This window comes from Colletotrichum paranaense (genome assembly GCF_030867605.1).
Source record: "Colletotrichum paranaense strain IMI 384185 chromosome Unknown Scaffold_15.1, whole genome shotgun sequence".
NCBI classification, from domain to species: domain Eukaryota; kingdom Fungi; phylum Ascomycota; class Sordariomycetes; order Glomerellales; family Glomerellaceae; genus Colletotrichum; species Colletotrichum paranaense.
The window spans coordinates 930919-958191 of NW_026848973.1; the positions used below are offsets into that span (position 1 = coordinate 930919).

General features: G+C 48.7%; 10 protein-coding genes across 10 annotated transcripts; 7 read left to right on the plus strand and 3 right to left on the minus strand.

Moving 5' to 3' along the window:
- Window positions 1-2120: 2120 nt before the first annotated feature.
- On the plus strand, window positions 2121-2321 carry CPAR01_14524 (uncharacterized protein; the record flags this gene model as incomplete). Its single annotated transcript, XM_060498775.1, has 1 exon — window positions 2121-2321. One exon carries the CDS (start codon window positions 2121-2123, stop codon window positions 2319-2321), a length of 201 nt encoding a protein of 66 aa, XP_060342836.1.
- Window positions 2322-3300: 979 nt separating this feature from the next.
- Window positions 3301-5254, plus strand: CPAR01_14525 (uncharacterized protein; the record flags this gene model as incomplete). The annotated part of the gene is made up of 4 exons (XM_060498776.1): window positions 3301-3535; window positions 3685-4512; window positions 4578-5078; window positions 5136-5254. 4 exons carry the CDS (start codon window positions 3301-3303, stop codon window positions 5252-5254), a joined length of 1683 nt encoding a protein of 560 aa, XP_060342837.1.
- A 457-nt stretch (window positions 5255-5711) lies between these two features.
- Window positions 5712-6596, minus strand: CPAR01_14526 (short chain dehydrogenase/reductase; the record flags this gene model as incomplete). Its single annotated transcript, XM_060498777.1, has 2 exons — window positions 5712-6348; window positions 6430-6596. Coding segments are annotated over 2 exons (804 nt in total), but the record flags the coding sequence as incomplete, so codon positions are not given.
- A 1495-nt stretch (window positions 6597-8091) lies between these two features.
- On the minus strand, window positions 8092-9107 carry CPAR01_14527 (uncharacterized protein; the record flags this gene model as incomplete). The annotated part of the gene is made up of 2 exons (XM_060498778.1): window positions 8092-8942; window positions 9002-9107. The coding sequence occupies 2 exons, from the start codon at window positions 9105-9107 to the stop codon at window positions 8092-8094; spliced, it is 957 nt and encodes a 318-aa protein (XP_060342839.1).
- Window positions 9108-9676: 569 nt separating this feature from the next.
- CPAR01_14528 (uncharacterized protein) lies at window positions 9677-10659 on the plus strand (the record flags this gene model as incomplete). The annotated part of the gene is made up of 3 exons (XM_060498779.1): window positions 9677-9727; window positions 9777-9864; window positions 9920-10659. 3 exons carry the CDS (start codon window positions 9677-9679, stop codon window positions 10657-10659), a joined length of 879 nt encoding a protein of 292 aa, XP_060342840.1.
- Window positions 10660-14736: 4077 nt separating this feature from the next.
- CPAR01_14529 (polygalacturonase) lies at window positions 14737-16353 on the plus strand (the record flags this gene model as incomplete). The annotated part of the gene is made up of 6 exons (XM_060498780.1): window positions 14737-15027; window positions 15092-15269; window positions 15323-15401; window positions 15474-15868; window positions 15925-15939; window positions 16043-16353. 6 exons carry the CDS (start codon window positions 14737-14739, stop codon window positions 16351-16353), a joined length of 1269 nt encoding a protein of 422 aa, XP_060342841.1.
- Window positions 16354-17505: 1152 nt separating this feature from the next.
- Window positions 17506-19893, minus strand: CPAR01_14530 (fungal specific transcription factor domain-containing protein; the record flags this gene model as incomplete). The annotated part of the gene is made up of 5 exons (XM_060498781.1): window positions 17506-18124; window positions 18177-18895; window positions 18947-19215; window positions 19285-19473; window positions 19590-19893. 5 exons carry the CDS (start codon window positions 19891-19893, stop codon window positions 17506-17508), a joined length of 2100 nt encoding a protein of 699 aa, XP_060342842.1.
- Window positions 19894-21166: 1273 nt separating this feature from the next.
- Window positions 21167-21918, plus strand: CPAR01_14531 (DJ-1/PfpI family protein; the record flags this gene model as incomplete). Its single annotated transcript, XM_060498782.1, has 2 exons — window positions 21167-21244; window positions 21307-21918. The coding sequence occupies 2 exons, from the start codon at window positions 21167-21169 to the stop codon at window positions 21916-21918; spliced, it is 690 nt and encodes a 229-aa protein (XP_060342843.1).
- Window positions 21919-22701: 783 nt separating this feature from the next.
- CPAR01_14532 (averantin oxidoreductase) lies at window positions 22702-24622 on the plus strand (the record flags this gene model as incomplete). Its single annotated transcript, XM_060498783.1, has 4 exons — window positions 22702-22788; window positions 22918-23403; window positions 23845-24007; window positions 24063-24622. The coding sequence occupies 4 exons, from the start codon at window positions 22702-22704 to the stop codon at window positions 24620-24622; spliced, it is 1296 nt and encodes a 431-aa protein (XP_060342844.1).
- A 1718-nt stretch (window positions 24623-26340) lies between these two features.
- Window positions 26341-26831, plus strand: CPAR01_14533 (uncharacterized protein; the record flags this gene model as incomplete). The annotated part of the gene is made up of 2 exons (XM_060498784.1): window positions 26341-26483; window positions 26537-26831. The coding sequence occupies 2 exons, from the start codon at window positions 26341-26343 to the stop codon at window positions 26829-26831; spliced, it is 438 nt and encodes a 145-aa protein (XP_060342845.1).
- Window positions 26832-27273: the final 442 nt, after the last annotated feature.

Below are 27273 nucleotides of genomic sequence, written 5' to 3' on the forward strand. Positions count from 1 at the left end.
CGTTTGGTTCGGACGCAAGCTGTTGAAAAACCAGCTTTTGGTGTCTTAGAGATTGGCAAGCAGCTTGCTGCACATACGGGGAGAATGAATAACCAATTAGTTCCATTGGGAACGCTTTCACCATATCGTTTTGTGTGATGCAACGCATCATACTGCCTTGCTCCCAGCTCTTGCAAGGTTTCTGCGTCTGAAAACTAGTACTAGATGACCTTCCGGAACATGTCGTTAATTTCTAGCTCAGATAGATGTCGGACTTCGTACACCTGCTAGTAAAATCCTGCCTAATCTGGAGGCGAATGCACCCTGGGCCATTGAAGCAGGTTGATCTGCTGAAATATTTCAGAGGCACCCGTGGTCAATACTTCCTGTTCAAAGCGAGGTACATGAGCAAGTGTTGTTTCTCGTAGCTTCTTCGGAAACAGCGCAGGGTCTCATGTTGGTTTTAGGGCATGAAAGAGGCACATAATTGATATAGGGTGGTCCAAACTAGTTTGATAATCGGGGATAGAAATGTTGTGTCTCCAAACGTTGTCCGTAGGTTGTATTCTGTGTGAGGTTGATATCGTTAACGCTGTCTAGAACTTTGTCGAATTGAGGATCTGAGTCCTCAACCTCAGCGAAACACCAGCTAACTACACTGACCTACGCAGCGTGGTCTAAGATAGTGCAGAGAACCGACCAGGACTAAGAAAGAATGCCTCCTTCTTGTTGTATTACAAAGAGAGCCCAACAACACCAAGGATTGGATGCTTGTAGAATTCGAACTGATATTTGTCGCCAGAGATGGTGTCTGGTAGACCTAGCACAATCGTTACGGTGATTGCCTCACCTTAAGCGGCTTGACTTGTACTTAAGCAGAAGCATGAGCAAGCCCAGAAAGGGTGTTTTTATTCACGGGATCGTACACTCAGTATATGGGTATGAGCTGTTTCCCATACCTCGCACCATCGTGGTCACGGTTTGGCGTCCGTCCCGGCAATCTGCTTCTTGCTATGTACCCATGACTTCCGTGTCTCAGTCTCGTACTCTCTGCCAACGAGGTCACGCAGCCACAACCCTGCAAAGGCTCAGGGAACGTCCAAGGTGTTGCTACTCTGGGCACTGCGTGACGATGGATTGAAAACTCTACGTCTCGGGGTGAATACTTAGATTAAAGTAAATATTTCAGAGCTGTCCTCAGCTAATGCTACCAACCGAGTTTTGAGCATGTTCTAGATAAACAGTTCATCTCCCCAGCCTGTTGGTGAAGTCGACTTATCTGGCTCATTGCTTGCTCAACTCACCAGAGTGACCCAATGATCTTAGTCATCGAGTGATCCAGCAAAAGTCAGATTGCTCGTTCTGAGTCGTGTCCCTTCCTCCAGGCCGGCAACCTCCAGGCCTACCATGCCGGCCTTAGAGGCTCATTCATGTCTCCAGGGAACCAACAGTCCGGTCATGGTTCTATTCTTGTCACGTTCTTGACACGCGAAAGCGGAATGGGATTGCGTACGCCGCGAGCTAGCAGCGGACTTTTCAAACACGGCTAGGGAGCTGAATCGACATGTTCCCTTGTTCTGCTCACGTTTCAGAGAAGAGTTTAAAGCTATGGCATGACTCGATACAATCGTCTCATGTTCGTCTGACAGCTGTAAGTCGCCGGTATGTGCGGCTAGGGTGGAAGGGTTCGCTTAGTTTATACGCTATCCTGTTGCAATGCATTTGCTAGGGGTTTGCGATGTCTAAGCATGGCTTCCGAGTTAGTTTCATAATTGGATAATTCTTCAAAGAGTGATACTACTGAGATAATTGACAGGGTATGCCATTCCAAACAGCTAGACACTCGATGCATTCGAGGGAGTGACTAGTATCAAACTTCAGAATCCCTCCGGATCTCCTTGTTCTCTACGGTCAATCAAGTATAAAACAGACGATATCCACAGCACAGCACTGCGGATTCCACAATCCATATCATTTGTACACATCAACTCATCATCATTCCCCAGAACTATCAGCACTACCGCCCTCTTGTCAGTAGATCTCCGAGTCGTGAAAATAGCTAGATCCTCGGACTGACCGCCGTGCAAGGTCTCCAAGAAACTCTCAAGATACAACCAGCCCTACAGAAGCACATCATCAACATGCAGTTCACCAATATCACTATTGCTTTCGTCGCCGCCGTCATTTATACCGCCGGTGTTAGCGCATCTTGCCAACAGATCAAGTGCGACAAGACCTGCGGCTCAGGCGGTGCTAAGAAGAACTTCTGCGGTTCTATTCAATGCAACGATCTCAACGTCGGTCGAATCACGTGCTGCGACGATGTGCAGTGCACCCAATAGAGTAATTACGAACGGACAGAGGGAAAGTACATATGGCTTGCCAACAGGCACGGGGATCTGCAGCGTACCTGAGCGGGGCCGGAATCATTCTCAGGGCTGTCTTCCAGTTTGATATTAGTCGCATTCTGCAATCACGCTAGACCAAAGCCTAGAGAAGAATAATTTTGGATGGTATACACGGTTTGACTCCGGCGTTATCGATGCAATATCACCTAGCTAGCAGAACACCAGTTTCCCCAAACGCCCTTTGTCTAGTCTTTCCATACCTCCGTCAAGAAATCTTCAACGGTAGTGATTCAAAGATCGTAAAGAGGCCTGATTCTCACCTCTATGTTTAAGACACTCCACGTAGCTATTACCTTTTGCATAAGTCGGGCTCCTCGTCATTGAACGAAATAAGCGGTTATTTTTTGACATCAGTACTTGTAGCCCTATTACGACCGTTCATAATCTTATTTATCTTTACATGATTGATTTAGAATTTTCTTAAATCTTAAGAGTCATTTCTTTCTCTCCTTTGTTTTTATCGGAAAGAATACGCCATATCCGCAGGCAGTGGTCCTAAGGGTCAGGCCTTGGTCTTGGCTATTCATGTTGGGTCGTAACACAGAGTACATCTTGTAATTTGCCGCACCAATGGAAGAATCAGCAGAGGACGAAAACTGAGCAAACGGCCAATTGCTGAGGGCACTTCATGAAGGGCTGAACGCCGGAGTGCTGTGCCGCTTGGATCCTGAAAGGCCAGGCAGACAAGTGTGGGCAAATATGCTGCTGAACCGGCGAATTTCGATCGGTTCTCCCTTCCAACCTCATTCAATATTCCTTGTGTCTCAATCAAAAAAGTTTCTCGACGTTAGAATCGTTGCAGATCTTGTCGCTCCTCTCTTTTGCTTCTCGCTCTCTGCTCTTTTCTTTTTGTCATATCCCGCTATTATCTGAGCGCTCCATACACAAATATAACTGAAGGCTGAAGACAAGGATGACTGCAATAGCATCATTATCATCGCCATTAGATGGCCGAAACAGAAACGGTGAGGCGAGCGAAGCCGTGGTAGAATCGGCGCCAGCGTCCGCGACGAACAACGCAGACAACATCAAGCAGTTCGGCGTCGCCTCCTCGGAGCTGCACGGCTTCAAGCTGTACATGGTTCTTATTGGCGTCTGCTTCGGCGCCTTTGTCATGGCTCTCGATGTCTATGTCATCGGAACGGTTCGTCGCCCCGGCAATACACACAATTGCTCTCGCTTTTTCTGTCTCTCCTTCTTCCCAGTCGGGGAAATATCTGACTTTGCTCTTGCCAGGCCATTCCCTCCATCACATCCGAATTTCAGAACACATCACACATATCATAATATCCGGCAGCCTACACCTTGGCGGTCTGCTCGCTCACCCCCTTGGCGGGCAAAATGGCCAGTGTGTTCTCGCTCCGCTGGGTCTATCAAGGCTTTTTCTTCGTCTTCCTTGTCGGTAGTGCCATTTGCGGCTGGGCATCTACAAGCGAAGTCTTCATCGTCGGCCGTGCCGTCTCAGGCATCGGCGCAGCTGCGGTCACCAGCGGAGGGCTCACCGTCGTCTTGACCATATCATCACCCCAGCGTAGGCCGTTATACATCGGCCTGTGCAGCAGCTGCTTTGCTCTGGGTCTGATTCTCGCCCCCATCATCGGCGGCGCCTTCACCGAGAAGGTCACCTGGCGCTGGTGTTTCTGGATCAATCTACCCGGTGGGGCCGTCATCCTGCTCGCCATGTTCTTCTTCTTCAAGTTGCCGCAACGAGAAGGTAAGCCAACCACCACCATGAAGAAAATCTTGAATCTGGATCTCGTTGGGTCGTTCATTTTCGTCCCGGGTATATTCATGTTGATCCTCGCCCTACAGTGGGGCGGGAAATCGTATCCTTGGAAGTCGGCAACGATTATTGGCCTTTTGGTTGGATCAATCGTCATGCTGTGTCTCTTCGGCATCTGGGAATCGCGCTTGGGAGACTCGGCCATGATCCCTGGTGTGCTGGTCACAAGACGCACCGTCCTGCTCAGTGTCATCTTCTCCTTCTGCCATCTTGGTGCTCTATCCGTCTCGTCTTACTACCTCCCGGAGTGGTTCCAGGCAGTCCAGGGCGCTAGTCCCTTTGAGAGCGGCATAAGGGTGCTGCCGTCCGTCATATCACAAATACTAGGAACGATTTGCGCAGGTGGAATCGGTTCATACATTCCCAATCCCCTCGCTCACGTGATGGCTGCTGACGCGTCACCACAGCCCTCAAAATCCGTTTTTACAACCCTTGGTTCTTTGTCGGGCCCGTCTTGATGTGCACCGCAGCTGCTCTATACACCCAGTTCACCGTCTCCAATACCCCATCGAGCCAATGGATCGGATTCCAGGTCATTCAGGGCCTGGGCGTCGGCTTCTCCATGCAGATGCCATCTCTAATGGTCCAACTAGCGCTCAAGGACCGCGCCGACCTCCTGCCCATCGGCGTCTCTCTCAACATCTTTGCCCAGTTCCTTGGGGCTACCGTCACGCAGGTCATTGCCGGTGCCATCTTCCACGCGCGTCTGGAGAGCCAGCTCGCCTCGCGAGCTGCGCTGAGTCACGACCAGATACAACTACTTTACCGAAGCGGTATCGCAAACGTACGAGCCATTGTGGACAAATACTTTCCCTCGCTTTTTGACCCCATTATGGAGTCGTACAACTCTGCCATTGCTCAGACACACGTGAGGCCCCTATCTCTAACACCCGACTTCGCGTTTCCAGGTTCGCTAACATGTCGCTGAAAAGTTCGTCGCTGTCGCCGTGTGGCTTTTTTCCTAGCCTTCGGGATCAAGTGGATTAGAATAGAAGGCTCGGCTATCAAGTTGGGCAACCAGGATAATGTGGAAGCGGCAAACCCGACCAGGGAAGAGAAACCATCAGAAGCTACGGGGCATTGAAGTCCGTTTCTCTGTTTCTGGGTCTCTCTGCAGCACGTTCTCTGTTCTGGGGAAGCAAATTTGGCTCCGATGTCCTGGTTGCGACACAGCTACCTGGCGGTACAGTTCACGAATGATTCTTTGTCGATGCTGGGCGGATAAAAAATGGCTGGAGGTTACAAAAATTATTAGACGTGCGATACACCTGATGTACTAAATACTTTAGAAGCCCTTTAACAGGGCACATCTCCCCTTAGAAATGTTAAACAACGACTCTTCCTGGTACTATCAGATTTATTTAGCGAAAATGTCATCCAAAAAGTTGCCCGTTCAAACTAGCGATGTAAGTTGCGTATTTTCTTCAGCATCCAACCTCTCATTAGATACATTTTACTATGATCCTTAGTATACCTTAGTAAGCCGACAACATAACGAACAACCACTTATCCCAGGCCATGATCTAGAAACATGATGACACTTAGTCGCGCTTTGCATCGTTCGCGATTCTCTCATCCTCGACTAATCTCTGTAGTTTCTCCAGTCCAAACATCTTCCAAGTCTGCCAATCAATGACCCATTCCCCAAACAGTCGTAATGCCCACCATATCTTCCTCGACATACCACCACACCACAACCAATCCGACCGCCCGAAAAGCCAGCCCTCAGGCTTCAGCGCATTCCCAACCAGCTCCTCCGCAAAACCATCTGTATCCGTTGCCCCCTCCTCCTGGCTCAGGTGTACGTATCGCTCATACAAATCGCTCATCTTCGCGTACAGCGAGCCCGGCGAGAGACTGGGCTGCGGCTTCTCAGCGATCCTGGACTTGACGGTGCCCGCCACGACGACCATGACGCGGACCCCAAACGGTCGCAGCTCCTGCCTCAGAGTGCGGCTGTAGCTTGCGATGGCGCCCTTGCTGGCGCAGTAGACTGATGCGAACATGTACGGCGTCACGGCGGCGCAGGAGGAGATGTTGATTATTAGGCCTCGGGCCGCGATGAGATCGTCCGCGAAGGCTTTGACCATCGCCATGATGCCGAAGACGTTCGTGTCGAAGTTAGCGCGGACGTCTGGGATGGATAGATCTGTGGCGGGGGAGATGTGGATTCTTCCACTGCGCGAGCGGCGGCATTAACAAAGGGTGCGATCGAATGAAGGAATGAAGTGTTAAGGGTGCCGCTTGACGTGTACTTACGCGTTGTTGACCAGGATATCCAGCCTGCCTCCCGTTCTATCTTGGACTTCTGTATGGCAGGCAGCTATGCTCTCCTCGCTCGCCACGTCCAACTGCAGCGCGTCAAAGCCTTCGGCAATTAGTTCAGCGATCACATCTTCTCTGCGAGCTGTAGCGATGACATGGAGTCCTGATATACGTCAACGGCTCTTCATTCACAGGATTGTTTAGTTTTCCTGCGAACGATACCTTATTTCCGGAACGCCTGACACAGTGCATGGCCTATACCGCCCGCGGAACAGCTAGTGATTTTGTTGGTTGATCTGTGAGGGCTATCGGGATCATGCTTCGCTCTTACCCTGTTACGGGGACTGTCTTCTGGCGAAAGCGTGGACTCATTGCCTCATTTGCACGCCTGTAGTTAAATACTGGAAACGAATGATGAACTCAAGTGTTTGGATTTTTGCCAAGATTGTGCTTCCTGGCTTATGTCCTTCTCTTTGACGACTGTGGTGGTGAACTAGGTTTTGCACTATCACTACTCAGTGCCTGTTCTTTTCGAGGTTATTGAATAATAGTGATACACTTCTACATTTCGATGCCAAGGCCTGGAGTGCAGATAATCGGAAGCCAAAGCCGGCGGATTTATCATTGGGGGGACGTTGACAGGGATGTAGAAATTCGCCGGGCCGGCGTTGAAGATGCAGCAACTCATGAGAATTGCCCGGAGGAGCTTTGCTTCCAAAAAGTCCTAATCCGTACGTATCAGTGGCAAGAAACAGCGAATATCAAGAGGCCGCTAATACACTGCTTGCTTCACCGAAGATGCACCAGCCCGGTAGTCTCTGCGTATCTGGAGGTATGTGTTTTTCCACAGATAGGTTTCCAAATGTCAGGTTTTCTGCATTGAATCATTAGCCGAAATTAAAATCGCATCCTGGTTTTCTTCAACTGACACATCAAGGTCGTGGATAACATGCCATACTACTTGGAGACTTCCGGATTTCTCGTCTATTTCTATTGAGAGCCACACATGGCGGCTTTCCCAAAGTGACTGCATGTCCCATTGATCAACCATGTACAAATATATTGTTGCTTAGAATCTTTTGATTCTCCACGAGAACTCAGACTGGGTGCTGAACGTCTCGGTGTATGCGGGGGCCACGAAGGATGGCTGAGACTAGGGTCTTATGGAACTCGACGATGACGGTAGTCGACTTGTCAAAGCGACTGAGACGCCAGCTAGAATGACCAAAGCTTTGGTTGCTGGCGGAAAGGACTCAAGTAATCGAGCAAAGGTTCAAAATTACGAGGACGCCCTAAAATTACCAAGCATGATCCATGCTACGCTTAATTTGTTCACACTTGTTTTTCAAACTTCCTAGATCCTGGCATTTCTGGATTCGCTACTCCGAGGCCGCCCAACGAGCCACGGCATAATGCTAGCCTTCACTTGCCACTCACAGTGCGGCCCAATCGTTGCCGAGGGTTTTTGCTCCTCAGGTGCGATTAACCTCGACAGCGCAGTCTAACGCTGCTCTGTTGAAGTAGATGGAGCAATAGCTATAAACCGCAGTGTATAAATGGACCCGAAATTCTAGCCTAGAGGCTCAATTAACTACGATCGAAAGAAACCAGATGCAAGACCAACTATAACCCCAATGAGAAGAATAGACGACACAATTACTCTATCCATCCTTCTGTACTCATCACATCCCTAGTCCACTTGTCCAATCTCTCTGCGAGTTTCTCGTCCTTCACCGCACTACTCTCCCACCATGGTTCACCACACCGGTGATAGATATCAGTATACATACCACTTTGCTCCGCCTTCATATCCTGGCTTGCCGCACAGAACAGACTGTTCCACGAGCCCTTGTCGGCAGACCAAAACATCTTGAACACACGCAAGGCCGATAGGATGTTCAACACGCCCTTCTCGGACGGCTCTACCGACGTCGAGAGGTTCGTCTCAACAAGACCAGGATGCACGGATGAAGTCCAAATTTCGCCCTCATCATTCTCTGAGCCGGGGCCGTAAATCTTGTGCAGGGTTTTGGCGTGCAGAATGTTGGCGACTTTACTCTGACCGTACCGTTGCCATGGGCCTTCATCCTTGAGGTTCAGGTCGTCAAAGTTGATGCCAGTCTTGGGTGCGCCTAAGTGACCTGATGAAGTGAGGTTGACGATGCGTACGCTGCCGGGAGGAAGCGTTCTCGATGTCTTGAGCATTACTGGGAGTAAGTGCTCTGTGAAGACCCAGTGAGACAGGTAGTTGGTTTGCCACTCGGCTTCGTGCCCGTCTTTTGTCATGTCAAATGGTGCCGCCATGATACCTGCGTTATTGACCAGGCCATGTAGGGTTGTCTCAAGGGTGAGGAAGCGCTTGGCTGCTGCGACAACGCTAGTGAGGTTCATAAGATCCATTTGTAAAAGGTCGATATTGGCCGAGGGGTGTGTTTTTTTGATGCTCGCAATGGCTTCTGTGCCTTTTTCTAGAGATCGGGAACACATGTAAACGTGAGCGCCGTGTTCTGCGAGGTGGGATACGGTGTAGTAGCCCCTATGATGTGGAAACATTAGTCATTTGGACTTGTAGATAAGCTAGTCGAGGGGAAGACTTGCATGCCGGAGTTACCACCCGTGACTATGAAGACCTTGCCATCAAGATCAGGAAGAGAGTCGGGATGGAAGCTCATATTGCAAAAGAGCCCTTGGTGAAGTTGAGGTATGGGTTATGGAGTTATGATGGTAAGAAGGAGATGATATAATGTGTTTGATTGAAATGTATGATCTGGACGACACAAAGACTCTGGGTCGGGGCTGCCATATTTATATCCATTTGATTGCTCAATTTCCAGGATACTTGGATCTCGGATCTTCTTGCAGGTATCAAGCGTTGTGAGCAGCCTGCATGATCGATAACCAATCATGCAATATCCGGGTTGAGGGTGAGTTGATGGACCAATAGGAAAATGCTGGCTGAGGAAGTGAGCCAGCTGCATAAAATATGGGGCTTCCTAGTTGTCAGCCATGGAGGTGAGCAGGTTGCATGACACTTGACCGGCTCGGGTTGGTATCTGGTGGACTGACCAATGATATCTCATCAATGCATCAACTAGCCTCTGTTGTCTGTGCCTCAATTGCTGACATGGTCGACATCGATTCCCCCGTTCCCGAGCGCCAGACTCGTGATTTCGAGCATCCTACATGATCCTCAGGGAATTTGCATCGTTCATCACCGGCTTCGTGGTCCGATAGAATCACGATGACAACGGCACCATGCATTCAACTCTCCTCCATGCCGCAGTTGGCCGAGGTACGTGCCGCTCGGACATATCATGATAGGCCTTGCTCACCGGATTTAGGCGACAAGTGGACAAGACGACTGGACCGGGACCACAAATGCCGCAGCAAGAAGAAAAGCACAGACTAGACTCAACACAAGAGCATACCGTAAGCGAGGCTCACGCCAGGTATTACTCAGTTATCGAAATTAACAGCCGAGTAGGCAAACGTAAAGCCTTAGCAAACAAATCCGAAGCAGTCGATGCCGCAGCCAAATCACTCATCAAATCAGAAGCCGTGGTAGAATGTTGGGATATCAAACAGGAATCCTTCTCTACAGTCCCAGCATCCCGTGTCAAAAATCTATATAACGCACGAAATCCCCTTCTCCCAGAGAGGACCAAGAGGAACCAACTCCACATCATCTTCCCCCTCTGCCCAGACCACCTCATCACACTCCTCCAATACAACGCCGTACGCGCCATGGCCGCCAACCGCACCCTAATCTCAGACATCCTCACCACACCCCTAGACTGCGCAGAAGAAACATTCCACGTCGTTCCCTACCCTAACAACCCTGGACTTCTCCCCTCAACACTCCTACCCACTATCACTCAACAGACAGTGCTTCACAGTGACTGGATCGATATGTTTCCTTGTCCGCAGGCGCGAGATAGTTTGATCCAGGCCGCTGGCACTTTTGATGAGGACGACCTGTGGGCAGACTGCGTCGGGGGACTATATGAGGGCTTTCCTGATGATGAAATGGAACGACGTGGTATGATTGCGTGGTCGCCGACTTGGGATATCTCGGGATGGGAGATGTCGGAAGGGTTTATGAGGAAATGGGGGTGGTTGTTCAAGGGATTGCCGGGGCCGTTAGAGGCGACAAATCGATGGCGGATAGAAAGAGGTGAGGAACCATTTGCTCAAGACAACTATCAGTCGAGTCTTGTTACTTGAGCTTTTGTTGGCCTACAGGTACAGCTCGGTGCTATCACATGAGCTCCTTGACAGCTGATGATTCTTATGAAAGCATAAACTGCTAGCAACAGGATAACATTCTCGAAAAACGTTCAGCATCAAAACGCGTAGATCAAGGTCTTTAAGAAGGTTTATAAGTTGAATAACACTGATTGCATACCTGGAGTAAGATAAATTGGTACATGTAAACTTAAGACGCTTTGGCTGTATAATATGGTTCTCGCCATCGGCTACTCTCCCAGTCTTGTCTACGTCCTTTCTCATGCCAAAGGCATCATTGGAGCGATACTTTCGCTTGGCCGGATAATACAGGACCTTGGTTATACCAACAGCCAGCCTCTACCGAACAGCACCGGATATAATGCTTTAATTTAGACTTGAGTTCATCTGTTTCCTATTAGAGTGTGACTTGAACTCGTGTCTGACTCTGTTTCATAGGTTTCATTCCAAACATGCCAAAATTTCTTTCCGTTGTGTATCATTCCATTCAGTACTCTAGATCCATGAAGGTAGACAGTAAGTGGTTTCAATTTGGGTATCTGTCGGTGGGAAAACGCGCTGGCCACCAGCCATTACCCATCAGCGCTTTCGGAAGGCTGATAGCTTGTGAAGCCTTAAAGCCCAACAACATAGCTGTATGGGTTTACCAAATACCGCGCCAGGTTAATGCAAACTAGGCTGATGGGTATATCCGAGACTACCTTAGGTTGGAATGTACTGCGAGGTTTGTTAGCGGACAAAGATAAAGCTGCATTATCGTTAGTGTACCTTGCATGCGTCACATCAGTCTATTCTTGCACTTTCCCGAATAAGACCACATTAATAGACTCGTGTTCGCAGGAACGACAAGGCGGCATTTGCGTCGTATTGTTCGCGTACCCTTTGCCAAAGAAGAGATAGATCGCAGTAACTTCAGCGAAACCCGTAAAACCCCTCAGCTAAGACTAAACAACATCTCGCGTGGCAGACCTGCACTAGGTACGGCTCAAACCCATTTCTCTAGATATGAAGTGATGATATGAAAGGCTGTGCTGTGAGGGATGGAGTGGTAAACGTTCTGAATGCTCACGATCAGGTGATGCACCCAGTGTCTGGAGGCATCGTTGATATTCAGACATCACCACAATCGAGAGTAGTTGGCTATGAAAGTCTTAGAACGCTCGTGAAGAGGATTGCCATGATTTCCGCAACTTCCTCATAAGTTATTAGCTATTGAGGAAGCGTTCACACTCGAAACCATTCCCTCAACTAGCAAAGGGCCTGACGCGTCTGAAACGCGCGGCGCCCAGATTTGGCGGCAGTAGTGGAGCACGCAAACTGCACATGGACAACGCGGGGAGAGTTCAACGCAGCATTGCCACATCAAAGCCTCATCAGACATCAGCCGTAGCGTCTTTGGAGCGTTACACGCTGGTAATAGATGCGGCCGAACTCCAACGCGGCGAGGCGCTTGTCTACCCCCAGCACTTTCTAAACTTATTGCAATAACTAGGGCTAGAAGACGGGAAAGACTAGTGTGTGGCCGGGGTCATGACACTGTGCTTTCAGCATAAGGCCAGCACTTTTCTCAGTACGCCTAAGCTCAGCAATGCAATCGCTCATGAGCCTTGAGAGCTTTGCTGTTGAATGAAAGGAACTTCCTAGTGAGACTACGTCGTTGTCAGTCTAGTATTATGACGGATGTAGTTAGGGAACACCTGTCTCCACGTTTCGAAACAACGTATCAATTCTTTTGTCATTGACCAATTTCTATCATCAATGAGCCCGGTCGAGTTTAGTATCCGCTCAAGAGTTTGTTGTCGTTTGACCTTTCTATATCAAGTATGCTCGAAAGTTCCCTGGCCCGACCACGAAACTTTTATTGAGATTCAGCCACTATTAAAGTGACGTCGATCATGTGAACCGGGAACTGGATGTGCGAGAAGTCCTCTCAGTAGATGGTAGCAAAGTGGTAGCCGAAATCGCATGGGAAAGGTTGCGTTACGTCGATAAAGATTCATCCTTGATCCGCCACCGCAAGCTTATATAGAGAGGAGTCTAGTCTTTTTTAAACACTCCATTATAAGTGTGCTCTGCTTTAATTCCAGAAAGTCAATTAGAGGCGGAGTATAAGAGCTACTGCTGTGTGGTACCAAACTTCGACGGTAGTGCCTTTTTATGAAAATGCGTCTCATGTAGACGTTTTTTGTATTCAGCAAGGGGCTATTACTGCTTTTACGACCACATTTCTGTTTAAAGATAAGCTGCATGTCTTTGTGGCGCTAACTTCTCGAGCAGGATAATACTAGCAGCGATGTCTATCGTTTCGAGGCTATAATTCCACCCCATGCCCCGTATTCTCTTTATGACAACTACGACGAAGTCAGGGCCAGGAAAGCAATATCTCAAACAAGAGAATAGAATAGAGGAACAGATACCCGGTGCGCGCATATCAGGAATTACTAGTTTTCAATCCGTGACAGGCCCCATGTCTAAGAATCGAAATCAGTGTAGCCAGAAAAGGTTCGGGTCTTGCCGAGACATCTTTCTCAAGAGCGTTCGCAAAGTTATGTCCTTATGGCTTTGGGAGTCATGACAGCCCCGATGACCAGCTTGTCATTGCTAAGCGAAGTCCACGTTGCCAAATCGTCAGAACTATATACGGAAACTCCACTGCCCTCAACTTACCCCTCAACCTTCTACTCCCCAAACCAGTAAAACTTACCAGTCTCTTAATCAATGGCAAGCCTACCAATGTGTGCGTTAAAGATGTTTCCATCGGTGTCATGCCATCGGGCGCCCGGAACGATCCACTTCGCTGTCACAACTGTGAAGAGCCAGATGATGTGGAGGAGACGTCGGAAGTACATGGTGATCCTGTATCGAGCGATAGGTTGGCGTGAGGAAAATCGAAGCTTAATCAGGGGTAGGATTCACTAGAGTCACGGCTGATCCGATGCATCGAGGCCCCGTCAGATAAACAAGCATGTGTCCGAATCTCGTCGGTATCGCATCGTCTTCTATGATGTGCACATCCATCTAAGATCAATGATTGCTTTTCCAACCCACGATTAGGGTCCTGTCGGTATCCGATACTGATCTTTGACCGAAACTCGGGGAAAAGGAAGTGGTACCGCACGCCAAGCAACCCGGCCATGTCAATGCTCCCGCTCTAGCTAGTCGCCCTTTGCAATTCTTAACATGGGCAGCTACGCTAACCTGTGCGAAAAGACTTGCACCTCCTTAGACGAGGTGTCATCATCCAAACTTGCCTGTTGCGAGTAAGAATGGAAATTCTGACCCCTGCTCCCCTGCCTTACCGCGCAACTCTACATTGCCAACAAGCCTTTACGTGGGAACGAGCTTTTGCGGGGAAGCTTGCTCGATCCCGGCAGGGAAAGAGTAAGTCTCGGTACAAAGAAGGACGAGTGAAGCTTTTCTTGGTAAATAATTGGCGTTCCTTACCACAATATTCGATGGAGTATCTAGTCCCGACACACGGTGATGAAATTATTCCGCGAACCATTTTGCATCTTTCAACGGATTCATTCCCGTTAATTATGCTCAAGTAAAGTCACGGAAAACTTTCGTGTTCTGATTTACTGACGCCAAAGCAGTTATTTTCGTATCTGGGTAGGACTCACATCCTAATCGAACCTTCAAATACTTCTGGGCTAAGTCATCAAAATTGGTCAAATCTGCCTTTTCAGCCCTCTTTGGGGATGGGCAACAGGTTGATCGTCCGGATTTGCACTAATCCTTCCTTTTCCCTTTGACCGAGTCGCTCTCTTTTGCTCCGATGAATTAGTCTTGTAGCTGTCTAGACTTTGATGTACATGGCTTACCGAGGCCTTCGATGTATGCGTTTTGGTACACGGGTGAATGGGTACTCGTTATTTCGGCACTTGTCAAAGTCATGAACATTGAATTAGACTCTGATAGTCGACTCATCCGGGCTTCGTGTATTTCGTCAGGAATTCAGGATATCTATAAATTCAAGTCTACCTCACCCACAAATGCGAGAAACTTTGTCATCATACCTAGCATCGACTGACCTCTTACTTGTACCATCTCACCATGTTCTTCAATCGATTCATCTCGACAGCGGCGTTCGTAGCTGGCTTAGCCAATGCTGTCGCTCAGCTCGGTCCGGTTCGAGGTCTTGATCGACGACAGGAAAAGTCTACACGTTGTGTAGTGCCTGCCAACGGTAACGGCTCTGATGACACGCCCGCCATCCTTGCTGCTTTTGACAAGTGCAAGACTGACGGACATATCATCTTTGAAAACGTCACGTATCACATCGGCCAAGTCATGAAAACTGTTGATCTAAACAACGTCAAGATTGATATCAAAGGGACTTTGCTAGTATGTGACGATGAGTGTGGTTTATCGTAGTCTTTTGACGTTAAGAGATTGACTTGAAATACAGTGGAGCAAGAACACAACGTACTGGCTAGCGAATTCTCTGCCAATTGGCTACCAAAATCAAACCGCCGCCTGGGTCCTTGGAGGAAAGCATCTCGATGTGAACGGCTTTGGCTATGGCACGTTTGATGGAAATGGCCAGACTTGGTATGACTTGGTCAAGGGAGAGTCGAATTACCCCAGTGAGTCATGCTCTGTACGGTGTTGACGAATGCAACTGTCTTACTCGAAGTAGACCGGCCTCATGCTCTCTTGCTTGACGGGGCTGAAGACTCGGTCTTTGAGGGTCTTCGATTTGTCCAGGCTCAAATGTGGTAAGTTGCCAGAATGTTCCGTTCTTTTGCTTCTATACAGCTTTGTGGACTTGTATCAACTTCTCGGAATAGGACGGTCACAATCACGCGGTCCAAACGTGTTCTCCTTCAAGACATCTATGTCAACAACACAAGCTCCAACAGAAACCCGGCTCGTAATACCGACGGGGCTAACACCATGTTCTCGGATAATGTCCACTTTCGTCGCTGGATAATCAAAAATGGAGACGACTGCATCGCGATCAAAGCTAACTCTACGAACATTCTCATTGAAAACGTGGAATTTCACGACGGTCAGGGCGTTGCTATTGGCAGCATTGGGCAGTATGCTGGCCGGTTTGAGGCCATCGAGAACGTAACGGTCAGAAACGTCTTGGCCCATGGATCTCGATATGCCGGTCGCATCAAGACGTGGACCGGTACGCAGCTCGGATATCCACCAAATGGCGGTGGCGGTGGCCTAGGATGTAAGGCGTGACTTCCTACAACGTCGAGCTGAGAATGAGCTGACTTTTCCACTCAGATGCCAAGAATCTCAGTAAGTTGAAGCCAGTGAAAGCTACCTTATGGAGAGCTATCCAAAATAAATATCCCCATGACGTCCGGGACTAGGATGGTGGAGCTAATTGATATTCCCTTAGGTTGGGATAATGTAACCATTTACGACGCAGAACAGGCTCCCATATACGTGATGCAATGCATCACCTACAACGGTCAGCAGGGCAATTGCAGCTCGTCTTTGTTCGATATCTCCAACATAAGCTTCACCAACTTCCGTGGCACACTCCAAGGAAGCCGCGTCGCCTACTTGCAATGCAGTCGGGCTCACGGCGGATGTGACGATGTCCGGATACAGAATATGAACTTCACCGACATCAGTGTCGATCCCCCGACTTCTGCGACAGGATATAGATGCAGCAACGTGAATGAACCTGAGGGATTCAGTTGCTGAGCTCTTGTTTGATAGGGTTGCCTATAGGGCTGTCAAGGAGGAGAAAGGATACCATCAGCTATGATAGGGTTAACCTATACTTCCGATTCTTACGGCCTACTTAACTTATACTTACATGCGGCAGCCTATGAAAATTCCCCGGGGGCTCTATGCTTGTAAGATCGCAGGGGAGCAGGGATCATCAGTTTTTGCCTATCTCTTTCTTTCCATATTTTGATATTCCTCAAACAAATACAAATTTGACAAAATGTTCCAAATATCAGGTAAAATGTCTTATATTTACAACCGCAAACTGAGTTCAAAAAAGATCGAGGCTTTGATGATCATGATAAAGTGACGAGAATCAATATGAGAGGAAAAAGATAGCAATGAACGTGCATCTATATGTAGCAAAGGAGATAACGCTTGGATAACTTCTTTCGATACGTAACGGGTTCCGGTATCCCGTGAGATAGTGAATCGATGGCGAGTACCTAGTTATTGACTGAAAACACGTTACGTTAGTCTCACAATCGAGAAAAGTATTTGCAGAAAGGAGATGCATTCGGCGGTAGATGAGAGTTGTTAAAGAAGGTGGACCTTGTCCGGCTGAATTTGACTGCAGAAGGGGTCTTATGTTCAAGGTCTGCAGGTGATTGCAGCTACCGATTCCGGCTGCTTTCTGCTCCAGCACAACCGTCTTGTCTGCTGCAACATAGCGGGGTGAAGTCCGGTAGGGTGAAAGAACTCTGGAAATCTGGATGAGCACTTGAACAGCTGTTGTCTTCTAACTTGTCACGCACATGAACCGGGGGTGGCACTCAGTAAGCTCATCTGATATGGGTTTTTCCGTGTCTAACCTGTCGAAATGTGCAGTCTCCCACCAGCAATGATTTTTATTCGTCTATGTTCAGTGTATCCAGCTGCCACACAACTATAGCACTGACCCGCCTGTGGCGCGTGTCAACGCCACGAGGGCGTGTGTAGCCCACTGTTGAAGCCCAGAGGCTACCACTAGTCTCATCTTCTCTCACTCTGATTAAGTTGCCCCATAGAATGTGCCTCTGAAGCATGTAATGCTGACAATGACTCAACGTGTTGCGTAAGAGTCACGGGATCAAGAACAGAAAGAAACAGAAAGAACTGGCCCGCAGATGAATATAGGTAGTAACGTTAATCCTGATCAGAATGGCTGTGGTTCAGAACCTCCTGGCATTGCCAAAGTTGCGGATGATACTCCATTGGCAATCCCCAATTTGCCACATCCAAAACCCCGCCAAAGAACGGAGCCTCGGGTGTTGTTGTGCTGGCCATGCTGACCACATCCAACTGCGGGTACTGTTCAATATCAGCCGCTGAGTTAACCCTAATAAATCCTGCTGCGTCGCAGTTGCTGCTAACATTGCCCGGCTGGACAGCGGCTTTTGTTTCCATGGCGGTAGTATCTGCTGAAGAAAAGCTGGTATACTCTTCAGAGGTCATTGATCTTGTAGTTGGTACGCCATCGATAGGCGCGAATATTGAAACCTGTGCATTATGTGATGTAGGACCGATGGAGAGTGGGTTTGTCGCAAGGACAGCAGTGTCGTTCAGGATAGAAGAAGCGACGTCAACCATGATACGAATAATGTGATATAAGATGACCGATTGGTGATCTGGATCGTACTTCTGAAAGAAGGAGATCACAGCGCTGAGGAGACTGAGGTCTTGCGTGGCACTGGAAGCCATCTTATTCTGGAGAATGTTGACGAATAGAACGTCTGCGGACCAAGCTACCTGGTAAAGGAGGTATCTGGATCGCATTATTAGGTCGGGTCAGCTGGCTATAAGATAGTGCGGCTTACGGTGTGAACGGATGTTCTGTCTGATGATATCCAAGGAGTGAAATTGCCGCTCGAGAGGCAGAGACGCAGAGAGCCAGAGAAGGACCGATATTGTCGGGTTGGATGCCTTCTCGATCCTCTAAGTATGGAAGACGGAACGCTGCGGAATGAATCGCCACCACCAATTGAAAGTACGTGAAGTGCAGTGTCGTAAGACAAGCCATCCGTCTATGGTCTCCGTCTACAAGGCATTCGCAGCATTCAGGGTGAATCACCTCCGGGATGCCTCGCCTCCATTCTTCGAGTTCAGAGTCAAGACGAACAATCTGAGCCTCGAGCTCCGATGACGAGACTTTGGCGCTTGAGTACAGCTCTGACGAGATCCGTCCTTGTATCCTCGCTAGACGGACCTGTTGCAAAAAGAAATTGAGAGAAGCGTTATTGGGAAAGTGGTACATACTATACCCATCTGCTGGGTACTCTTCTGGTAGGTCGAGTAAGAATTCATCCTTGATAAGTGGGGGCTGGCCAATACGAAGCATAAGGTCATGGTCGAGAATATAAGCTTGCCAAAAAAGCCGACGGCGATGGAGCCGATCTGACGGGCTCAAAGTAGACGGAGTGAAGGCTGTGCGAAAGGTTTCTGGACGGTGATAGCCAGACATCAGAAGAAGCTGAACAGCGAGACCCAAAAGAGACTGGGCAACATGGTTTTCGAACGTGAACTTGTAGAATAGGACCTGGGAGATTCAGTATGGGCAATCTTCAGACGAAGGACGCGTTCAATTTACCATGGATAGGAGCGAGCCGATTGTCAATGGCGAAGGCGATCGAATGACCACATTGGGAATCATGCCCAGAGCATTGTGAATGTATTTCTTGTAGACAGCCTTGTTGCGCATGCGACTTTGTTTGCGAAGGGTATAGGCAAGCATGACGTTTACAGCCATCCACCAGCCAGGGTCTTCGATGCGTTGCCCAAGCAAATAGGATCGCATGGCGGTTTGTATCTCAGACTCCTGAAACAGCCTGATGCTCATGTTCGTCGTTGCCATGTATCCTACGGTTCACTTTAGTTAAATTTGGTTCCTCATCATGCGACTTAGATGCACTACGATGGCGTCTTTACCATTCACGCAATCAGCAACGACTTGATGGTCGGGCAGTGGGTTATTCGTATCCTCAGGCTGCAGGTAGGAAGCAGAGTGCAGGCTTTGAAATTGATGTCGGAGGTCGTTCAGTGCATCGGTGAGTCTTGAGTCGCCAACCAGACGTTCGACCTGTGCTAGACCTTGACGTGAGAGCAGAGAGCAGGCACCTAGACAGTGGTTAGTTTGTTACCGTGTTGCTGATGATCACGTTTCCGGAACTCGTTATATGTCAGTGAACGACACAAGGATGTGTGTTCACATGGTGTAGGGATCCCCGACTTACCTGTTGCGGAGATGACTTGCGGATGAGGAGCCCTCACATAATGCGCCATCCCCTCAGTGGAGGTGCTGGACATTGATATACGCTTGTCGGATTGTCCAGTCGGCGAATTCACATCGGTGGCGCTCCGACACAGCAGTGTTAGTCCAGTTGTCGAAGCAGAGACTGCAGAATCCGGTGGGTCGAGCGCAGTGTCTGGCGATGATACATTTGATTCTGGTTTGATTTCGACCGGCGCTGCTTCATTGACCCGGCATATCGTCGCGGGTCGATTCTTCATTAACACCTCCTCCACTAAAAACTCCATTTGAGCCAATCTCTTGGCGGAATGATCGTATAGGCTTTTTCCGGAGTTACGTTAATAAAATTCCCCATGTTCGGAGTATCAGATAGGCAACCTAGTGGACACCAGGAATCACCATGACACACGTTGGAGGAACTGAGGTAGATTGTGTGATCAGGACTTACAGCCTTCGACGTTGTGTTGGGTGTCGGCCCTGAGGCCAGGTGCAATGCAGCCCAAACCTAAGACAGTGGGAGCAGTCTGGAGTTTTGTGATCGCATTTGACCTGCAAAGTGCGATACCAGATCGCCGGTTCACTGTTAGTCAATGCCCTTAGGTCTCATCTCAGGCGTGCAGGCGACCTGATGCTATTGCCTCGACAGCAACTTACGACAAGCCTGGGTAAAGCTTGAGCGAATCACACGCTGTCTTCACTTTCACTCAAGACAGACGCATCATTTACTGCCTGGAACAACCCGGACCAGTTACATGGAAAGTATAGACATACCTTGCGATGTCGACACGGAATGCAAGCTAATGGACGAGGCGGACGATGCGCGTCAATCTTGTGGTTCGCAACTTCTCCATTGTGAAGGGGTTGCTGACGGTCTGGACTCCGCTCCGCGACCTCTCTCGAGTTGCCTCGTTCTGGGCTATTGTTGGTGCCTGATGTGGCCGGCTCTGATCCATGTTTGTCTGCCATTCTCGTACCGACTCTCCTTGATTGCACACGCTGTTTGATGCAATGGCCAAACTGAAATCGTTCGAAAATGAACTGTCGCTGGCTAGCTTTCTGAGTCGACGCACTTCAGCAATGGGTTGAAAAAAATCTGCTTGGCAGTGCTGGTGATTGTTGGCGATCGCTTCGTATACACGTTGCTAGGCACGCAGCTTAGGGGCGGAAATTAATTTTCTCCGTCTGTATGGACTGGGACGCAAAACGGTGTCTACACCGGTAATGGAGTTAGGTAAAATCCGGGAATAGTTGGGTCTAAGAATACCGGAATGCACTTGGAGCTCATCGCAAACCTTGTTGGCATCCACAACATCATTGCGTCGGACTTGGGGCGAACGGATTTCGGAGAGCGTCGGCAATCTGTGATTCTCAAACTCCAAGCTTCCGTCTGGCTAAAGGCAAGACCCAGACAAGTCTGGATCATCACACAAATACAAAATGATACATAAACTCTCTATTCCCCTCAGCTTAACATGACTCGGCACATGTATTGACCTTCGCACGTTCAGTTGTCCTTCGTTTATTACCGACTATTGGCGTATGATCTAGTAGCCTTTCGATATGACCAAGAAGGTTCTTATTGTACTCACCTCTTGTGGCAAAATCCCAAAGAGCAGCAAGCCCACTGGCTGGTATCTGGTAGGTCCCCTACGCTCTTGAAAAACTTGCTCCCCGCCCAGATCTAATGGACAGCTTCAAAGCCCGAGCTCGCTCATCCATATGATGTTCTAAAAGATGCTGGAGTGGAGCTGGTCTTTGCGTCCCTTGAGGGTGGGATTGCACCCCTTGATCCAGCTTCCGTCAAGGTCTTCGGCAACGATCCATCATCTCAGAATTTCCTGAAGAATCATCAACACACTTGGGAAAACACTGAACGCCTTTCCATGTATGCTGGCAGGGCATCTGAATTCGACGCCATTTTCTTCCCAGGTGGACATGGTCCGATGTTCGATCTGGCTTTCGACCAAGGGAGTATGAAACTCGTCGCCGACTTTGCCGCACAGAACAAACCTATTGCTGCTGTATGTCATGGGCCTGGAGCTATCGTGAACGTCAAGAATCACGACGGCAGCCATTTGCTCGAGGGAAGATACGTGACCGGGTTTAGCAATATTGAAGAGGGCAAGGCTGGATATACTTCAGAGATGAACTTTTTACTTGAGGATCGTATCAAGGAGGTGGGCGGCAAATATGCCACCGCTGATGCTCCTTTTGGAGAGATGGTAGTCACTGATGGCATTATAATTACTGGTCAGAATCCAGCGTCTGCCTACGGCGTTGGAGAGGCTATTGTTAAAGCCTTGGGTCTTTAGTTCTTGCCAAAATGACATTTTATGTATTTAATTATGGCTGGTTCTCTGTTTTCTTTTCTTATCAATTGCTTGCAGAGTGCCCTCATCACAACCCCCCCCCCCCCCGAAACACCCATAAACGCGGCAGCAACGGCAGTGCTGCCACACGTTTGCATTACTACGTGTGTTACAGTCAGCCTTGAGGCGCGATGGCTTCACACGACTCTTATACTATGCGCACTGCCAAAAATTAGTCTTATCGCAATATTGTCGTGCGAGACTAGAAGATCTGGGAGTCTTCTGTGCCAACTAAGCAGCCCGTCCAGATCTGCCTTTCGCTTTGTTCAGTAAAACCTCGTCTGCTGTCACCCTCGATATCGTAGTGCCTGAACCTGATCTACAAGAACGCGCCATCGGAACGCGACTACAAAATGTGATAGTAAGCTGAGTTAAAGTGGTAGTGTACTTTTCGAGGTTGTAGACGGTTTTAGCGGTGATAACGGCTTCTATGAAGTCCGCTCCAGGTTCCCCGCATGCAACCCACCTTTGAAATGTCGATGAATCGCGCAAAGCGCAGAACCACTTCACCGTCATTTTGTGGGTAATCGTCTTCGACTTCGCTCTAACAACGGGATCAGCCTCCAACGCGAACCGAGGAGTACGGACTGGAAAGAAGCAATAAAGACCGATGTAAGAATGCATTGCCGTTTCCTTGGTTGTAGAATTATTATAATTACCGAGAGTTGTCCACGTAGACTACCTCATTTCTGGCTTAAATATTGAGAACACCACACACTAGCGATCATGGCTGTCCAGAATCAAGTTGACAACAGTATTGACCTTTCACTTCTGCATCACGTCGGGATGCTCATGGGTTTTATGATTGCGTTTGTCAGTACTACCACCACTCTCCCCTCTCTCGCCGTATTTTTTTTTTTTTTTTGCGTTTTCTTTCTCATCCTTTTCAACTCTTGACCTCAACTCCCCTGTACTCAGCTGACAACTCGGGCAATCCTTCAGATAATCACGTACCAATTATGTCTCATCTTCTACAACCTGTTTTTCCACCCTCTCGCCAAGTATCCGGGTCCCCGACTGGCAGCAGCAACTCCCTTGTGGGTTATTTGGTCCTACTACAAAGGCAAGACACCGTGGGATCTTTTGGATCTTCATAACAAGTACGGGCCTGTCGTCCGAACTATGCCAGATGGGTTGTCATTCATCAACGCCAGTCAGTGGAAAGAGATATATGGCCATAAACCCTCTGGAGAACTCGAGTTCTCGAAGGATCCAAAGTATCACGCGGGCTGGAAAGGAGAGCCAGTCATTCTCAATGCCGATCGACATTATCATGGCTACATTCGCAAGCTTTTTGCTCATGGTTTCTCCGAAAAGGCTTTGAGAGAACAGGAACCAATCCTGCAGGAATATGTCGACCTCTTGTTTCACAGACTTGACAGCATCAGCCAGAGCGAACAGCCTATAGACCTCGTACAATGGTTCAACGTGAGTACCCGGAGATTCTAATGACTGGGCCCGAATGAGAAGATATCGATGTGGTACGGTTAATGTGCTAATCGAACACATCTCAACCGCAGTATTTTACGTTTGACTTCATCGGCTACTTAAGTACGTCACGATACGTTCCCACTTAATGTTCATTCCTACTTATGGTAATGCCTAACTTGAGCAATCAGCCTTTGGCGAGTCTTTTGAATGTCTCGAGTCTTCCAAAATGCACACCTGGGTGAACATATTCTTCTCATTACTGAAGAATATGGCGCTGCATCAAGTCGTTGCCCGTCTGCCGAAGTTAGCTCAATATCCTGCTTCTCTGTTAATGATTCCAAGTCAAGTAGTGACACAAGTCGCGACTCTTAACACGCTACAAAAGGTTGAATCCCTTCTGTTCTGTGTCTCTTTGGCTTGACTATTGACACCACTCAGGAAAAAGTCAATCATCGTCTTAAAACACAACCTCCAGTGCCGGACTTCATGGAAAAGATGATTGCTGCACATGAATCTGGCAAAATGTCATACCACCAGCTAGAAGAAAACTCACAAATCCTGATTGGTGCAGGAAGTGAGACGACAGCTACTCTCCTTTCTGGTAAGCAAGATCTTGGTCCAATGCTTTGGCGTGTGATCAATTGACTTTCTTGCAGGTCTCGTTTGGCTTTTGCTCAAGCACCCACGGGTCTACGACAAGCTTGCTACCGAGATCAGGACGATGTTCGAAAGGCCTGAGGACATCACAATGATCAGCGTCAACGAATGTCGGTATCTGCTTGCCTGCATCGAAGAGACACTGCGCATCTACCCCCCTTCACCACAGCCTCATCCGCGTATTATCCCTCCTGGCGGTGCAACAGTTGACAATGAATTTCTTCCGGAGGGCACATTTGTCAGTATTCCGATCTATGCCGCCTCGAACAGTCCTATGAACTGGACCAATCCTGAAGAGTTCGCGCCGGAGCGTTGGATCGGAGAAGACGCAAGATTCGAGAATGATAAACGAGATGCGTCGCAGCCTTTTCAGTACGGACCACGCAACTGCATTGGCAGGAATCTAGCATACGTTGAGATGAAGATCATAATGTCTCGACTCCTGTGGCACTTTGATGTCATGAACGCAACGGATTATGATTGGATGGATCAACGAGTCTTTGCAGTGTGGGAAAAATCACCTTTGTGGGTGAGACTTTGTCCCGCAAAACGCACTTAGTACAAGTGACAAGATGGAACCAATTTGCTGGCAGGCAGGAAAGACTCACGAGGGACATCAGGCTTTAATATAGATGATATCTCACGCCCTAAATAGACTGATATGGGCTTCTGCGTCTATCCGTCTTTGCCGTTATCTGTCTCATCAACCCTGAACAGCCCATACTTGTGATGTTCATCTACTTTCTATGCTCTTTTGAAGCCCTTCAGCTCTTTATAACGTGAGCATGGGTATCTGTGATATTGGTGCGATTCATTCGAATAAAGCATGTCCAAGACAGCGTCCTATCAACGGTGGCCGAAGTGCGTCCGTATGATGGACGTTTGGTGGATCATGGAATGCTGTCTAAAGTGGAATACTAGCCAGACCTCGCGAACGAGGGGCAACCTGTTGTAGAGCTTAAGTAAGCCGCTTTTCTACTCCGCATAACTCTCGAGTGGTCTACTACGATGTGTTTTGACGTCCGACGCCCAAAGCATTGAAGGTGATAGTCGAAGTAAAATATATAGTAAGGTAACAGATATGAAAATGCAAATCAAGCGAAGGGAATAAGTAAGATGAGGTATCCGTTCACAAGGTACTGATAAAATTTCCTCATAACAGCCAGGTACGTGATAGCTCCGCGCAGCCCTACAACCAGGCGCAAAGGTTAGCTAGCATTCAGCCTGGTCAACACATAAGGCACAGGAACACAGATTGCCATACTCTTAGATGACGCCTCCACTCGGAAACACTCGATGCCATCATTTTGTATGCACAAAGAATGGTGCATGTCGCCAGAATTGATGCATCCGGTTTCGTAGGGTCCTGTCTCAGCAAAAGGCGAATAGTGTACTGGTAAAGTTCGAGCGTGAGATGTCGTCGACGACCTTGCACAGCATCTTGTTGGCGGGAAGCGAGTGACATCGCTGCAGCGACAAAAGGCTTCGAACTCATCATTTCATGAACACTCCTTGTGGATAAATGCCTGTCCGAGTCTGTTGTCTCGCACCATGTGGCAGTCTCTGAGATGTAAGCAGACATAAGGTCGATCTTGATCGCCTGAGAGACAGGGAACCTGGGCTCTGGTTCTGGAGAAGCACCCCTAGAGATGGCTTGCCCTAGGAAGAAGGGAGCGGTAGATAACTCGTCGATCCCGTAGTCAGGATTCGATGGCGGTGTTGCGATATGCGGAGGGGCCAGACTAGGAAGTGGGGGTAGGATATTCGAGACACCAAATGTCCTGCCCTAAGCCTCCGGAGCAGTAAAGTCGCTGAATAGACTCGCAGGATCCAGATCTGGAGGTTGCCAACCCCCCCTACCAGATCTGGAGGTAACCTCGTCTAGTATCACGTCGTCGGATATAGCGAGCGAATCGCACTCGTCGGGTTCCTCTGGCCAGGTTTGGCTGGAAATATTGCCGCCGGACTTTTCCACCAGAGATACTTCCGCATCATTATCGAAGGAGCGTATAATTTCTTGGGTATCATCGATGATCTTGAAATGGAAGTATCAGATAGTTATTGCTTAGACGAACGAAGGAAGGAAAATGCTTACAATGAGAGGTGCTACTCCCCGCCGACCATTATCAGATTCATCAGTTTGGGCCTCTTTTCCCTGCTTATCCAGATGAAATAGGACAGCAATGTGCTCTGAGGAGAGTGGCAGCGTTCTCGATGGGTGAAAGGAAACCTTCAATCCCCAGGTATATTCAACACTGCGCTTCTTGCATACCAAATATGCACTTGGCCAAGGACAGTGTCATCAAGATTGGCCCACACCATGTGGAGACTACAAGCGGTGTCACCTACCCAGCAGATACCATCATCTACGCTACTGGTTCAGAAGTGGCTTTATCCCATGGAGATCAAGGGCGAGAACGGTCTGAATTTGCATCAAGTCTGGGATGCCACGGGTGGCGCTGAAGCTTACAAGGGTACCTAACTTCTTCATCCTGTATGGCCCCAACGCTGCCACGGGTCAGCACTCAGTCATTTTCCACTCTGAATGCCAGATCAACTATACCTGTCGTCTGCTTCGCCAAGTTCTCACCGGCAATGACCCTGCGGCCTCAATCATGGTCAAGCCTGAAGCTCAGCGCCGTGACCTCGCTTGGGTACACGACAAGCTCAGGTATCCTGTCTTCAACAGCGGCTGTCAGAGCTGGTGGATGGACCCCAAGACCAAGAAGAACACATTCATATACCCGGATCCTATGTTCCTTTACTGACTGCGAACCATCTTCCCACGCTGGCCCGACTTCGAAGTCCGAAGGGTCGAGAGCCCGAAGTCTTCAATTTCCAGGGTCTTTACGGGCACACTGACCAGTCTCGGCTTGGGTTGCATTGCCGTAATGATACTGAAATATCATGGACAGTCCTCGGAGCTTATTTCGTACTATATGCAGCAAGCTTTATCTTCACTGAGAGCTGGATAGGGAGGGGTTTGGTACACCCTCAAATGCCGAATAGTACCCATAGCATGTACAGTGTATCAGAACACTGTTTACTGAGCATGAAACACATTACGGAAAGAGAACTGGACATAGAATACCAGAAACACAATCCATGTCTCAATTCAAACGATACTGCCGCGCTTGTCTTATGTGATTACTAAAACATGCCACCCCTGGTCCCCATGCTTGAGGACAATCGATCTTGAAAATACATATA